Source organism: Diabrotica virgifera, chromosome 1, assembly GCF_917563875.1.
Source record: "Diabrotica virgifera virgifera chromosome 1, PGI_DIABVI_V3a".
Lineage (NCBI taxonomy): Eukaryota > Metazoa > Arthropoda > Insecta > Coleoptera > Chrysomelidae > Diabrotica > Diabrotica virgifera.
Genome location: NC_065443.1, coordinates 105,206,886 through 105,222,721, shown reverse-complemented (window position 1 = coordinate 105,222,721; position 15,836 = coordinate 105,206,886). Strand labels below are relative to the sequence as shown.

The 15,836-nt window shown below is 32.5% G+C and overlaps 1 protein-coding gene across 1 annotated transcript in view; it reads right to left on the bottom strand.

Moving 5' to 3' along the window:
• LOC114325456 (uncharacterized oxidoreductase YjmC) overlaps positions 1 to 15,523 on the bottom strand; it is a 34,349-nt gene extending 18,826 nt beyond the window's left edge. Inside the window, exons 1-3 of the mRNA XM_028273535.1 lie at positions 15,424 to 15,523; positions 15,054 to 15,209; positions 10,116 to 10,304 (exon numbers count right to left, since the gene is read on the bottom strand). Of these exons, the coding sequence (XP_028129336.1) occupies positions 10,116 to 10,304; positions 15,054 to 15,209; positions 15,424 to 15,433 (355 nt within the window). The 5' untranslated portion in view covers positions 15,434 to 15,523. The remainder of the gene's footprint in view (positions 1 to 10,115; positions 10,305 to 15,053; positions 15,210 to 15,423) is intronic.
• Between the last annotated feature and the right edge of the window lie 313 nt (positions 15,524 to 15,836).

Sequence of the window (15,836 nt, the reverse complement as noted above, 5' to 3'; positions counted from 1 at the left end):
TAACCATTTTTATTCAGTTGCAATGCGAAACCAAAACTGTCTTAATTTTTACTTAGGTTAGAGAGCGCAACCAGCATTCTTATCGACGATTTCACCTCTAGTTAGAGGCTCTTCAGAGAATGCATAGGCTGCTATCTCTACTTCAGGTAAAAATTTTCGATATTTATTAGTCCCCATTGCAACTGACGTGAAGGTACCAGGTGCGTAGCGGCATCTGCTAAATGAAAGTCTAAGTTTTTCAACCTAATAAAATTATTTGTAAAATAAAATACTTTTAAAAGATTTTTAATTGAAAAACTTATTGGACCATTTTCCTGGTGACAACCTCCATGGCTTCTAAAAATTGCAAGCCAGATGGATACTGCCGTGAAGACAAGAGGTAATTCTAAAAAGTTGCAATTCACATCCCCGTCTACAGCTTGGTAAAGTTCCAACGGAAAATGGACCTACTTACTCTATAGGAGTAATAATAATATAAAAAATATTTTGCAAATATTTTTATTAGGTTGAAACAAATATTTTTTATATTAGTATTATTCCTATAGAGTAACTAGGTCCATTTTTCGTTGGAACTTTACCAAGCTGTAGACGGGGTTGTGAATTGCAACTTTTTAGAAATCCCTCTTGTCTTCACGGCAGTATCCATCTGGCTTGCAATTTTTAGAAGCCATGGAGGTTGTCACCAGGAAAATGGTCCAATAAGTTTTTCAATTAAAAATCTTTTAAAAGTATTTTATTTTACAAATAATTTTATTAGGTTGAAAAACTTAGACTTTCATTTAGCAGATGCCGCTACGCACCTGGTACCTTCACGTCAGTTGCAATGGGGACTAATAAATATCGAAAATTTTTACCTGGAGTAGAGATAGCAGCCTATGCATTCTCTGAAGAGCCTCTAACAAGAGGTGAAATCGTCGATAAGAGTGCTGGTTGCGCTCTCTAACCTAAGTAAAATTAAGACAGTTTTGGCTTCACATTGCAACTGAATAAAAATGGTATACATTTTTATCTTAAATAATTCATTGTCAATTGAAATTTTCAAATTGACTTATATTTCATATATACTGTCAATGAAAAAGAAAAATTATATGTTGCTCCACAATATTGATATGATATGCAACTATTATAATATAAAAGTAAATTTAATTAATTGTATTTTGCTTGTAGGAGTGCATTTTAATAATTAATTTTATTTACTTCTTTCAATAATTGTTTACGTTTTAATAACATAACCTTAATATTACTTTTTCTTCTTATAATTTTTTTGGGCTACGGCCTTGGCAATTGTCCAGCAACCTGGACTAATATAATTGGCCAATATAATTAAAAGTGCTAAAAATGTTGCTGAGCTATGAAACCATGGACGGTCCCAATAGACCATAACAATGTGGCCCTTATAAAAAATCTATATTGGGATCAAATGGCGTCAATCAAAATAGACAATCGTGTAACAGCAGAAATATCAATAAAAAGAGGAGTTCGTCAGGGCTGTGTACTTTGACCACTATTATTTGATATATATTAATTACATATTACAATCTTAGAAATTTCTCGATTTGGCTTTAATCAGGGATGGCACTGAATTTTTTTATTTTTAATTTTATCTGTGTATCTTTTCCTAGTTTATTTCTTAGGCTTATATTGATAATTCCTCATATACTACTCAACTTATAAAATTTTTTTAGATATCTTTATTCTAATCATATTATGTCAGTCAGATCCTACTCCAAGTAGGTACTTAAAAATTTAATTGTTGTACTAGATGACTAGTAATGAAGATTTTTGAACTCACTGGGGATGTGAAAATAAAAGCTAGTATTTTTGTTTTGTTTGTAGATATTTGGATTTTATAGGTCTCACAAATGCATTGTAGTTGGTATATTTTTATACTCTATCTTTAGCCTGGCAACTAATTTACCATTTATAGTGCGGCAGATTCGTGCAAATATTATAAGAATTGCACATTTAATGATACAAGCATATAATTTGGTCCACATATACGGCACATATAAAAGTTAAAATTTAGATATGAGGCCATCTAAGATTTTGCCTTTTACAAAAATGGCGGTCATTCAAAATGGGCGACTATACATATGTGACTAATAGCACGATATCTTTTGAAGGAGAAGTCCCATTTCAACCAAATTTGGTACATAGGTTATTTTTGTGATTTACAAGATCGATGTCGTGGTCTGGAAGAATCGGTTTACCAAAAGTTGTGTTTTTCCTGGTTTTTTATGTAATACTATTTTATATTATGTAAATATGTAATTTATTTTAAATTTTTTCACCCTGTATTCAAAATTGTAATACCACCATTGAAAATAGCGTAAGAATATGTTTCAGGAAATATTTTGAACTTTTTAGTTATGTTAATTACCATTTAATAAATGCATAACGTATCTTCACATGTACCTATGTGTGGCAGATTCGTGCAAATATTATAAGAATTATTGTGCATTGAATGGTAGAAGTATATAATGCGGACCACATATACTTACGGTGACCATATGTACTTATTTAAGTAGGACAGTACTTATGTTTAAATATTGTCCTAATGTACTTTAAAACCTTTCTAAGGACACGCGAATGTACTTATTTTTTTCTAAAAAATGAATATTTTTATCTTTTACTACTTTTAAACAAATTTCTTTGTATACTGTTCCAGGTATTACAGCTTTTGTGTCTTGATGGTTTCCAATATTTCCATTCTTTTGTTGACTCTTCTCATGACTTCGTTGTTTGTTACAGGCTCGGTCCATGCTATCTTCAGGTACCTTCACCCACAGTTCAAATGCTTCCAACTTTTTAGTAGTCGACGCGTTAATTGATCATGCTTCTATCCCGTAAAGCAGAGTCGAGAAGATATAACACCTTGCCAGCCTAACTCTAAGTCTTAATTATTTCAGTTGTCTTGCACAAACTACCTTTCTCATTTTATTGAAGTTGGTTCTTGCCTTCTCTATTCGAACTTTAATTTCTATGGAGTAATCGTTTGTGTGATTAATTATTGTGCCAAGATAGTTGTAGTTTTCAACTTGTTCTAAAGTCAGGCTTTTATCATTATTTTGGGTTTTTGATATCCTCATAAATTTAGTTTTCTTGATGTTTACTGATAATCCATATTGTTCTCCATACTCAACTATCTTGTTCATTAGCTTTTGGACGTCTTGGAGGTTGTCCGCTATTATGATAGTGTCGTCCGCATATCTAATGTTGTTAATTGGCGTTCCATTTAGGTACCTTTATTCCTGCTGTTCCTTCCTCAAGAACTTTTTTCATAATTTCTTCAGAGTATGCATTTAATAGTAGTAGTGACAATACACACCCCTGCCGCACTCCTCTTTTAATTTTGAACTCTTCTGATGTGTGTTCGTTAATGCGTATGTGTGCCTGCTGTTTATAATATAGATTTGTTATAATTCAAAGGTCATTGTATTGTAATTGTTTTGCTTTGAGGACGTCCATTAGCTCTTTGTGGCGGACTTTATCGAAAGCCTTGTTGTAATCTATGAAAGAGACGTACATATCCTGGTTCACATCCAAGCATCTCTGGATTAGTAACGTAAATCCAAAGTGGGTTTCTTCAATATTCATATCAAGTGTGGTAAATGCGTTTATGAATGATCTTTAAAAACATTTTAAGTGTGTGAGACATCAGGCTTATGGTGCGGTGGTCGTACACAAAACTTCACTGCACAAGTGAAATATTTTTACACAAAATGTTTAACCTATCTAGAAAACTGGAGTACAAATTTTCATGAATTTAAACTACTCAAAAGCATAGATCTAAAGTGGGCTCCACACTCTCGGCGAAGTTACTTCGCCAAAGTTAACCGAAGTCCGAAGTACCCTCTCTACACACTCGTTCTACTTCGCGAGGAAGTGCGATACCGACAAAGAGCGGTGCGATACCGAGAAAGATCCCTTTAACCAGACCGACAGAAAATGGAAGTAGAACGAAGTGAGGCAAAGTTACACAAGGTGGCCGTCTACACATTCGTACTTGTTGAACCTCGATCGGCTTCGGCGAGAGTGTGGAGCTCGCATAAGAAGTGAAATAACATGGAACGATGTTTGTTATTCTCTCGAAGCTTTTAAATTGTCTATCAAGGCAACCATGTTAAACGAAGATCAACTCTTTGACGAACTGGGAATTTTGAAAGACGTGGCTACAAGTGAAAAAATTGCTGAGTGGAACAGAAAAGAAAAAAATAGTCAGGATCGATGGCTTAAAGTTTTTAAGTGTGTATATAGATCAATTCAAACTGAAAAACTTACAAATATTATGCGAATTTATTTTTTCCCTTTCGGGTACTAGTGCGGCTATCGAGTGTTTATTTTCTGTAATAAATAATTATTATTGGACGTCGGAAAAGTCACAAATGTCCATATCCACTCCCAAGGCAGCGATGCTGGTGTACGCAAATTTTGATGAGACTTGTATGAAATGTTTCATTTACTTCAGTCGAAGCCGGACCTTCTTAAATTAATTTTAAGTTCAGAAAAATATGAATGATGCAAAAAATCGAAAGAAGATGAGGCTATTCCAGGTCTCCCATCTAAAAATTCTTAATTACAGGCTTGTAACTTTTTCAAAGTGAATGTAATGTGTTATATTTAGTTTAATTGATATAATTTTTTATGTTTAGCTACATAGTTCATTTATTTTTAATGCCAAAAAGTTATATTTGTCCAATAACAAGATACTTTTGCGTTTTTAAGACATTTTGGTTTTTTGTACTTTTTTTTCTTTAAAAAGATATGGTCACCGTACATATACTACACATACAAAAGTTCAAACTTAGATATGAGGCCATCTCAGATTTTGCCTTTTACAACAATGGCGAGCATTCAAAATGGCGGCTATACATAGGTGACTAATAGCACGATAACTTTTGAACGAAAAGTCTGATTTCAGCCAAAGGCATCAGGGTTCTTTTTTTTTTTATGAATAAGATCGAGGTCTTGAACCGGAAGAATCGGTTTACAAAAATTGTGTTTTTACTGTTTTTTATGTAAAAATATGTTGTTGTTTTTTTCAAGTCTTTCATCCTGTATATATTAATTTTTCAAAAAGGTGAAACCGCCATTGAAAAGAGTGTAAAAATATTTTTTAGGAAAGATTTTGAATTTTTTATTTATGTTAATTACCATTTAATAAATGCATAACTTATCTACACATGTACCTATGTGCGGCAGATTCATTTTGAATGCCCGCCATTTTTGTAAAAGACAAAATCTGAAATGGCCTCATATCTAAATTTGAATCTTTGTATGTGTAGTAGTGTGTGTGGTCCAAATTATATGCTTTTACCGTTAAAGGCACAATAATTCTTATATTATTTGCACGAATCTGCCGCACATAGGTTCATAGGTACATGTGAAGATACGTTATGCATTTATTAATAATTAACATAACTAAAAAGTTCAAAATATTTCCTAAAAAATATTCTAACTAATATGTACAGGGTGAAAGAATTGGTACAAAAACAACATTTTTTACATAAAAATCAGGAAAACACAACTTCTGGTAAATCGATTCTTCCGGTTCAAGACCTTGGTCGTACATAATATCAAAAAAAGAACCTATATACCAAATTTGGTTGAAGTCGCACTTTTCGTTCAAAAGTTATCGTGCTATTAGTCACATTTGTATAGTCGCCATTTTGAATGCCCGCAATTTTTGTAAAAGGTAAAATCTGAGATGGCCTCATATCTAAATTTGAACCGTGATGTATGTAGTATATGTGATCCAAATTATATGCTTCTACCCTGGCGCGGATCTAGAAATTCATAATAGGGGGGTCAGAGGTACCGCAAATATTTTATTGTCCAGATTTAGTCATACGACTCACGCTTACTCTATGGATAAAATTCAGTCATCTCAGATACCTACGCTATTAAAAGAATTGAGCTCTGGTTGGCAGAAAAAAATAATAAATAATAAAAAAAAACGTATAGACTAAATACAATAGGGGGGTCCATGGACCCGTTGACCCCCCTCTGTATCCGCGCCTGTAAATGAACAATAATTCTCATAATATTTGCACGAATCTGCCACATCCAGGTACATGTGAAGATACGTTATGCATTTTATTAAATGGTAATTAACATAACTAAAAAGTTCAAAATTATTTCTACAAAATATTTTTACGCTCTTTTCAATTGCGGTATTACCTTTTTGAAAAATTAATATACTTATAAGAAGGAAAAAATTAAAAAAAATATATTTTTACATAAACAACCAGTAAAAACACAACTTCTGGTAAACAGATTCTTCCAGGTCACGACATCGATCTTGTAAATCAAAATAAGAACCTATATACCAAATTTGGTTGAAATCGGACTTTTCGTTCAAACGTTATCGTGCTATTGGTCACATACGTATAGTTGCCATTTTGAATGCCCGCCATTTTTGTACAAGGTAAAATCTGAGATGGCCTTACATCTAAATTTGAGCCGTGATTTATGTAGTATACGTCGTCTAAATTATATGCTTCTCCCATTAAATGCACAATAATTCTTTTAATATTTGCACGAATCTGCTGCACCTAGGTACATGTGAAGATACGTTATGCATTTATTAAATGGTAATTAGTATAACTAAAAAGTTCAAAATATTTTCTACAAAATAGTTTTACGCTCTTTTCAATTGCGGTATTACCATTTTGAAAAATTAATATATACAGAGTGAAAAAATTGAAAAAAAAAAACATATTTTTACATAAACAATCAGTAAAAACACAACTTCTGGTAAACCGATTCTTTTAGTTCACCACATCCATCTTGTAAATCAAAAAAAGAACCTATATACCAAATTTGGTTGAAATCGGACTTTTCTTTCAAAAGTTATGGTACTATTAAACACACATGTATGGCCGCCATTTTGAATGCCCGTCATTTTTATAAAAGGCAAAATCTGAGATGGCCTCATATCTCAATTTGAACCTTTATATGTGTAGAATATGTGGTCCAAATTATATTCTTGCATCATTAAATGTGCAATTGTTTCACATATCGGCCGCACTATTAGTTAACTGGAAAAATTATACGATTGGATTCTGTAGTAGGCTTGGCGCTCAATAGGAAAGGAATTCATGTGCGATCATTATCTACGTATTGCCGGTTCTGACAAATGGAACTCAAACATGGGCTTTTAAAAACAGCATAGTCCACAAACTTCAAGTATCTCAGAGATCTATGGAACGGAGAATGCTAAACATTGAGCTCAGTAATCACGAATGTTTTGAAGAAATAAGAAGACGAGCAAAAGTAACAGATCTGATCCAGAAAATTGCCATATTAACACGTTGACGGACAGTGCCTCAAATGTATACAGCAAGTGTTGTGACACTTTTTTGTATTTGGCAAAGTAGACAGGGAAATTGCTGAATTTCTTTTAGCGCTTATAGTTTATGGAACAATGAGTTTTTTAACATTTTTTGTACACATGTGGACGACAAATGGACATCGTGTCACATTTAATTATATAAATAGATGTAATGTGACACTCCTGGCGGATTACTAATTCAACTTTCACCGGTAATTTTTAAATTTATTATTTAATTGTTATCGCTTAATATTTACAACGCAAAAAAGTAATTAAATTGTAATCGATTTTTTTAAGATTTTGCTAATCATTTTGCCGTTCTATTGATAAAATATGAATTTCTTACTTCGGTTACTTTCACAATTATCGTGTAGATGGCGCTAAGATTAATAGATTAATTTATAATTACATATTACGGAACGTTAAAAAAACTTAAATTCAGTATTTAAAACGTAAGTATATTTAAGGTAAAAATATATATAACACAGCTTTGACCAACTAATATTTTTTATAATCAATGTTTTTAATTTTAATTTTAAATTAATCACTTTGACATTTATGTCAAATTTCCGGTAAACGTTTACAGACTTGCCACTACTGGCGCTCGCGAATTTGTAAATATCCCCTCTACGTACGAGCTCACAGCGTATAGACGTTGTGTCACATTACATCAATGGAAATTAGACGTGTTTATTCGCGGTGTGCAAGTACTTGGAGGCGATACGAGAATCGATCGTACGCGAACTAATAGCGGAGAAATCTTGCAACTTTCTTATATAATTCATATTGTCAATTGAAATTGTCAAATTGACGTATATTTCATACCTACTGTCATTGAACAAGAAAAATTATACGTTGCTCACAATATTGATAGGATATGCAATTATTATTATAAAAGTTTATTTAATTAATAATTGTATTTTGCTAGCAGTACTGCATTTTAATAACTAATTTTATTTACTACATACAATTGTTTACCATTTAATAACATAAAATAAATCTTACTTTTTCTTCTTATATTTTTTTGGGCTACGATTAGCTTTGACGATTATCCAGCAACCAGGGCCAATATGATTGGCCAATAACGTATGTCCCTAAAGTTTCGGAAAATTTTAGATTTAAAAGTATTATTGGTAGGAAGCATTGGATCAAGTTGCCATTGGAGACCAAAGTTAGTAAACAACCTAAACGAGATAAACAATGTCAGTTTTGACAAATACGGTTTGTTGAGATGTCGTACAAACTTAATATTCGTCAAAGTAATTATCGTTTAGTTGGACATGTACCAAAACGTGATATTGTAAGAATTTTTAGTTCTCAAAATATTTTTGTTAACGATATAGCAGACAATTATTAAAGAGTGCAAAAATGATATACCATGCCTTAATTTGCCCAAAAGTGGAAGACCAAGAGTTTTAACTCCTGCTCGGGACCATAGATTAATTCAGAGTATGGAGAACCAATTAGGAAAGTCTTTGTGAAATGTTGGCCGAAGATAATATACTGTTTCACGAATGACTGATGTAAGTAGAACAATTTCTAGAAATAATTTAAAACGATATAAAACAAAAAGGCTCCTAAGTACACACCGGCCCAGTTAGAAAAAATTCCTAGATGTTGCCGTGCATTGAGATGTATTCATTTTCCTGGTAAAATTCTCATTAGGCATGATGAAAATTATTTTACTTTCTCCAATTCCGAAATGAAGGGCAATGACGGATTTTATACACGCAATGTACAAGATGCACCGGACGAAGTTAGGTTTAAGGGAAAAGTGAAATTGGCCGAAAAAATTTTGGTATGGTGTGCCATCTCAGAAGCTGGCGTTTTATAGCCGTTTGTTGGGCGTGTTCGCGGTGAAGCTCTCAATCCTGACATTTACGTTGACAGGTGTCTTAGAAAGCTTGCTCAATTTGTAAATACTCATCATCCCAGTGATGAAATCATATTTTGACCCGGCTTAGCGTCATACCATTACGCCAGGAGAACGACTGATTGGTTAACTACTCAAAGTATAAGTTTTGTTCCCAAGCGCGACAACCCTCCAAATGAGCCTCAAGGGAGGCCTATAGAAGAGTTTCGGGCTGTTTAGAGTCGAATAGTGTATAATAATGGCTAGGAAGCCCAAAATGAAGATCACCTAAGGCGAAGAATTTTGCAAAAATTTCGTGGGATTGATTTAGAAACAGTCCAAAGGCTTATTGCACATGCAAGATCAAATTTACGTGCCATCCAAGATGATGGACTATAAACCTTAAATATGTAGACTTAATTTACTGTATTTAGTTCATAAACTAAACTTAATTTACGACTAGAAAATACATATTTATTTTTTCTGAAAACTTTAGGGACATACGTTATAATTAAAAGTGCGAAAAAAGTTGCCGATCTATGAAACCAGGTGTCGCTTTTCCGAACTTGCCCGGACGATCTGTCTGTCAACGTGTTAAAATGGAACTGGGTAGGACAAATGGAAGAAACTTGGACGAACCGAATTCTTGAATGGCAAAAAGGGAAAGTAAGAGAAGTAGAAGCGGACTTCAAACCGGATGAACCGATGATATCAAGCGAATGGCTGACCTGCAAAAAAAAAACGAACAGAAATAAATGGATACAGCTAGGGGAGGCTTACATCCGACGATGGATGGAACAGCTGTTGATGATAATGATGATGATGTTGATGATGATGATGATGATGATGATGATGATGATGATGATGATTATGATGATGATGATGATGATGATGATGATGGTGACATGTACAAAATAATTTAGTACTTACCATGACACACTACTAATCCTATTCCAGTGTTTTTGGCTTTTTCTATAGCTAAATTCATACAGTAGTGTCCAACAACAGCACCAAAGCCATTATTACCATTGACCACAGCAGTGGCCACCGTTTCTTGTTCTAGTGTAGGCACGGCATTGGGATATACAAGTCCGTGTTGTAAAGAATTAATGTACGTTTCTAAAATAAAAATTCTGAATAACATTTGTACATCTTCTCTTGAAATCAAATAGGGTCTTGAATCTTGAAGGTTGTTGAAAGTAAAAAAAATATAAAATACACTATATGCAAAGTATACCCCGCTTAACGTCATATTTCATACATTTAGAATTTGATAATCAAGACAACGAGAAAACCTATCTAACTTAGGTGCAAAACATCAAGCAATTCAAAACTGCTAGATATCTGATAAAGCTTTCGCAGCTGATTAGAGACGAAATAATACTGCAAGTACTAAATAACTATATCTAGAATTAAAACTTAAAAGAATTAAGGAAAGTCCAACTATTATCTGATACAACAAAATTTTCACTAGACGTACGCTAAGCATTTTGGAAAGAACACAAAGGACTCAATGCAGGATGCAAACTAGAAATCGACGGCAAAATTCTAGAACAAGTAATGAAACTCAATTATCTAGGAGTATAGAACACTAGTGACAGGAATATATGAACAGAGGTCACAAGGCAAGCACCAAAAGCAGCAAGAGTAAGTGGTTGCCTCCGCGAAACCATATGGAGAAACAAATATCTGATCACGGAAAGCAAAATGAAAATCTACAGGACAACAGTAAGACCAATCCTAACATATACAGCGGAGACAAGGACCAATACAAAAAAGACGACACAACAAATCAACAATATCGAAATGAAAGTATTAAGATCAATAGCGGGCATAAATTAAAAAAGGCTGTATGACTTGTACACATTTCTAAGTAGGTCAAACCGGCAAACAGGTGTATGTTCTCAAAAAAATTGATAGTGTGTAAAATAGTTGTTTATGAAACAGCTCGTGAAGTTTATGCTTTATTTATGCTTTTTGCGAACGCGCGCGATTTTTAGAGCACGAGCGACAACGGAGCGAGTGCTATACATCGCGTAAGTTCGCAAAAAGTACTTCACGCACAGTTTCATACAATCTGCTGCCCCAAGTAGAAACACTGTATATCCATTTTTTTCAAAATCACTTTTATTGCATTTTTGGATTTAGGGTGTTGTTATCTACCAATTACCAAGGAAGAAAAAAATAAAAAAATAGTAGAACCACAATTTAACATTGCTATGAAACACATTATATCACATTCCATCTTCACTTCACCAATTTAAAACACATTATATCCATTTCCCCAAGTATAAACACTGTAAATACGGGATATACGTGATTATTACTGTGATGTAATATATGGACCAGCATTAACACAACTAGATCAGAATCGATTGCAACGAATTCAAAATATGTGTGTCCGTTTCATTTGTGGTATCAGACGTCGAAATCCAACTTCTAAGCATCTTGCGGATCTAGGATGGTTAAATGTTAGTAACAGGCGTATTCTTCACGGATCAGTATTATTTCATAAAATAATGCTAACCAAAAAGCCCTATTATTTATATAAAAAAGTTAAAAAAATGTCAGAAGTACATAATATTAATGTCAGATTCAAAAATAAACTTAATATACCGAAACATAAAACCTCGTTATTTCGATCTTGCTTCTCTTACAATATTGCTAATCTGTACAATATGATCCCTGAAAATTTCAAAACTTTACCCATCTCTCAATTTAAATCCAACGTAAAAAAGTCTCTATTTAATAATAGCATAAAATTAAAATTTAGATTATAAACAAGTAAATTTGGCTGCATTCGTTTGAATGATTGCAAAGTTTAATCAATAAAAATATATAATTAGTGTTATTATCATATACGATAAATTTATTTTAGCATGTAAATGAGGTCTTTAGGTTACACTAGCATAGTAATTATTTGTATTGCGGTTACGTGGAAGAGCGCTTCTTAGCTGGTGTTTCTAGGAACATCATCTAAGAGCGAACGTCGCCTTTTGCTTTATTATAATTATTACTGTTTGTCTAGTTTGTATTTTTTTTTGAAAAAAAGGCAATAAAGTCATTATTATTATTATTATTATTATTCTACAGTGTTTTTATTTGGTTTTTGGGATTTACAGTGATTTACCGTGGGAATCGCATGATTTACATTTTACATTCGCCAAGACCATTGATATTTCCAAGGCAATTTTTAGTTGTTTGTTAGTTATTGATGGTATGATGGTTATTGTGATAAGTGCAGTAGAAATTTGTCATGTATAAAATATTTAAGTTTATTGTATTAAATATTTAAAATATATTTTTAAAATTAAACTGGGTGTTACCTATTAATTATCAAATATGAATAAAAATCGAATAATATTTTGACCTGCTGAATTCGAATTTATACCTTTCTTTTGCGCCGGAAGTGACGAGAATTTATTATAAACAATTTAATTGTTTAAGTTATTATAATTCGTAAACTAACAAATATAAATAGTCTACAAAATGAATTTTGTTCTTAAAAAAATCTACAAAATAATGTTTGGTAAACCTTGACCAATAATTAGAAACACAGATGCTGCAAAAACATTGCAAAATTACAGAATTTAGTCGATTTTTCACTTGTAAGTTTTGAGTAAGATAACTTTATAATAACCCAAATTAATAAAAAAAACTACAAGCTTACGTAAAACGAAACCTTAATATGAATATTATATATACAAAGTTATAACAATAAACGAAAATTTTTTATTAAAAACTGCATAATATATGTAATTTGTTTATATAGAGAATTTAATATAATTTGTTTAAATATGTACCTATAAAGAAATAATAGAGAAACTTATTTCTTTGATGCCTGAAAACGGATGATACTTGGTCAGTCTCAGAGACACTAGTGGACAAGCTTTTCCATAACCCTGGATGACAGCAATTACGTGACCCAGACACTGGCCATTAAATTGTTACAATTTGTTATATATTTGTTAAAGCAACTTAAATAAAGTATCATTTGTGGTACTTAATGTCTTTAAAAAGCGGGAAATTTTAGACTATATTTTCAGGTTTCCCAAATAAAAACACTGTATGTGTTCAAGACCTAGTCAGGAAATAAAATTCAGACATAAAAATATTTACTGAAAAATAGGAGTATTTTTTACTAAATTAATGTGTGTTCACTTTTATTTCAAACAAAATAGAAATTTGAAAAGTTGAGTCCTTTACGTTTTCTACTCTGGTGAACATTTTTCGAATTGGCGCTTACAGTGTTTCTACTTGGGACAGCCGCAATGTTTTATCTACTATACACAAATAAAAAAACTGTAACTTTCCGTCACTGGTATTCATTTCTATTCTACAATTTTTAGAACTTTGACATTTAAAAATCCTAACTACTTTCAAGCCACAAAACTGTCAAAATTTTCGTTGTAAGTCATTGCTCATATTGTCATCACCATGACAACGCGAAAGTTAAGGATATTTGATTATATGAAAGTGTGCCAAAAAACCCATTGAAAGTGTGCGAAAAAATAAATCCCATTTAAAATACATTGTTACTTCACGCACACTTTAAACATTTCACGCACTGCTTTCTATAATGACAGTTGTCACAAACTAAAAACTTATACATAATATGACATAGAGTGGATAAAATTATTTTATATACACAATATATTTTAAATGGGATTTACTTTTTCGCACTGTTTTTGACACACTTTCATATAATGAAATATCCTTAACTGCGTTGTCATGGTGATGACGTAATGAGCAATAAATTACAACAAAAATTTTGACAGTTTTGTGGTTTGAAAGAAGTTAGAATTTTTAAAAGTCAAAATTCCAAAAATTGTAGAATAAAAATGAATTCAAGTGACGAAGAGTTACAGTTTTTTTATTTGTTTATCGTAGATAAAATATTGTATGAGAGTGTGCGTGAAGTACTTTTTGCGGACTTGCGAAAGGTAGAAAGAACTTGCAAAAAGTACTATGTATAGCACTCGCCCCGTTGTCGCTCGTGCTCTAAACATCGCGTGCGTTCGCAAAAAGCATACTTCGCGAACTGTTTCATAAATAACTATTTTACACACTATCAATTTTTTGAGAACATACACCTGTTTGCCGGTTTGACCATATCAATAAAAGATAGAAAAAAGCAACAGAAGTATATGCGAACAATGCAAAATCCAAAATACTAACAGGTGGATAAAGAAAAAGAAAAAAACTGGAACGAACATGTAAAACGAATGGAATTAGATAGATTAGCGAACATCTGTAACAACAACAAGCCGTATAAGCAGTCAACAGCAACTGAAACATAATGTGAGGCAGACAAACAGGTGTAATCCTAGTTCTTCGCACGAAGAAGAAGAAGAAGAAGAAGAAGAAGAAGAAGAAGAAGAAGACAAAGGACTCCTGCATGTTTTACAATGAACGCTGTAGATCATTATAGTCTTTGTCTGCGAGAAATGGCTTAAAGTGCCGCAGAAAGTAAATCTACTCTTAATAGAGGAACTAACTCCAGACGATATAACCGAGAAAATTATAGAAAAATATCACAAGTGAATGATTGTACAGAAAGCAGGTGATATGGGATATCCAAAACGGGAAGTTTTGGTGGGCATAACAGGCTGGTGATTCCCACACTACAGGTGAGTCTAGAGCCATTTCAGTTTGGTTGTATTAAATATATTTAATCAAGAGAAGAGTAAAGTGAATAATAAAATACCAGCAGTTTAAAACTTTTGTATACTAGGTACTCTAATAGATTTTTCAATACATATTCGTATCTTAGCTAGGGACTGAATAGGTCGATCATATGGTACAAAATGAAGTAATGTCATAGGTGAATTCATAGTAGTAGGTACATTACATACCAAATATATTTACCTAATCTATTCATTCCATGGGTATAGTGCCCTCTGTAATCAGCTTCCAGCAAACTATCTGCTACTATTTCAGCATGGGCTTGATTGGCTCCCACTGCTTTGAAACAGTCTATCATAAATCGCCTTGCTTCCCTTAGTGGGGTAATAAGTTGTTTGTCTGAAAACAATAAAAGAAAATAAGAGAAAATCCTAAAGAATAGATACAGTTTTTGAAATGCCAAAAGTTATTATTTAGTCGACATAATAAGCAATATTTTGAGTAAAGTAGAAAGTCTTAAAGGTGGATGTAGGAGCCTTATGTTCGACAGAGGACTAGGAATCTGCAGGATTATCATATTTAAATCTCGTATTTAAAAGTACTAAATACATACCCGTCGACATTTTTTATTGCCCAGTTATACACTTTCCTTACTAAAAAAAATTTTAGATAACTGAAAAACTGAAACTCTACTGACGACTCTAGTGCTAAACTCTTATTTAATACTCTCCCAACAACTAGTTTAAAAAATAATTTTATTACCATATCAGTCTATTTCGATACACATATTTTGTGTGAAATTAAAAAACTAACATTTTTAAAATGGCAACTATGTACCATATTAAAAGAAATGTTGAACCAATCACCAAAATTGCTATCGAAATAAAACTTGACAAAATTCACTACAGACCAACTGTTATTTGTGGTTACTATCATTGGCTGCAATTCTAGCAGAAGCTTAAGACGATGCTCTACCCTACCAAGACAAAAAATAAGAGTTCTTACACATTGTCAAATAAAATTAAT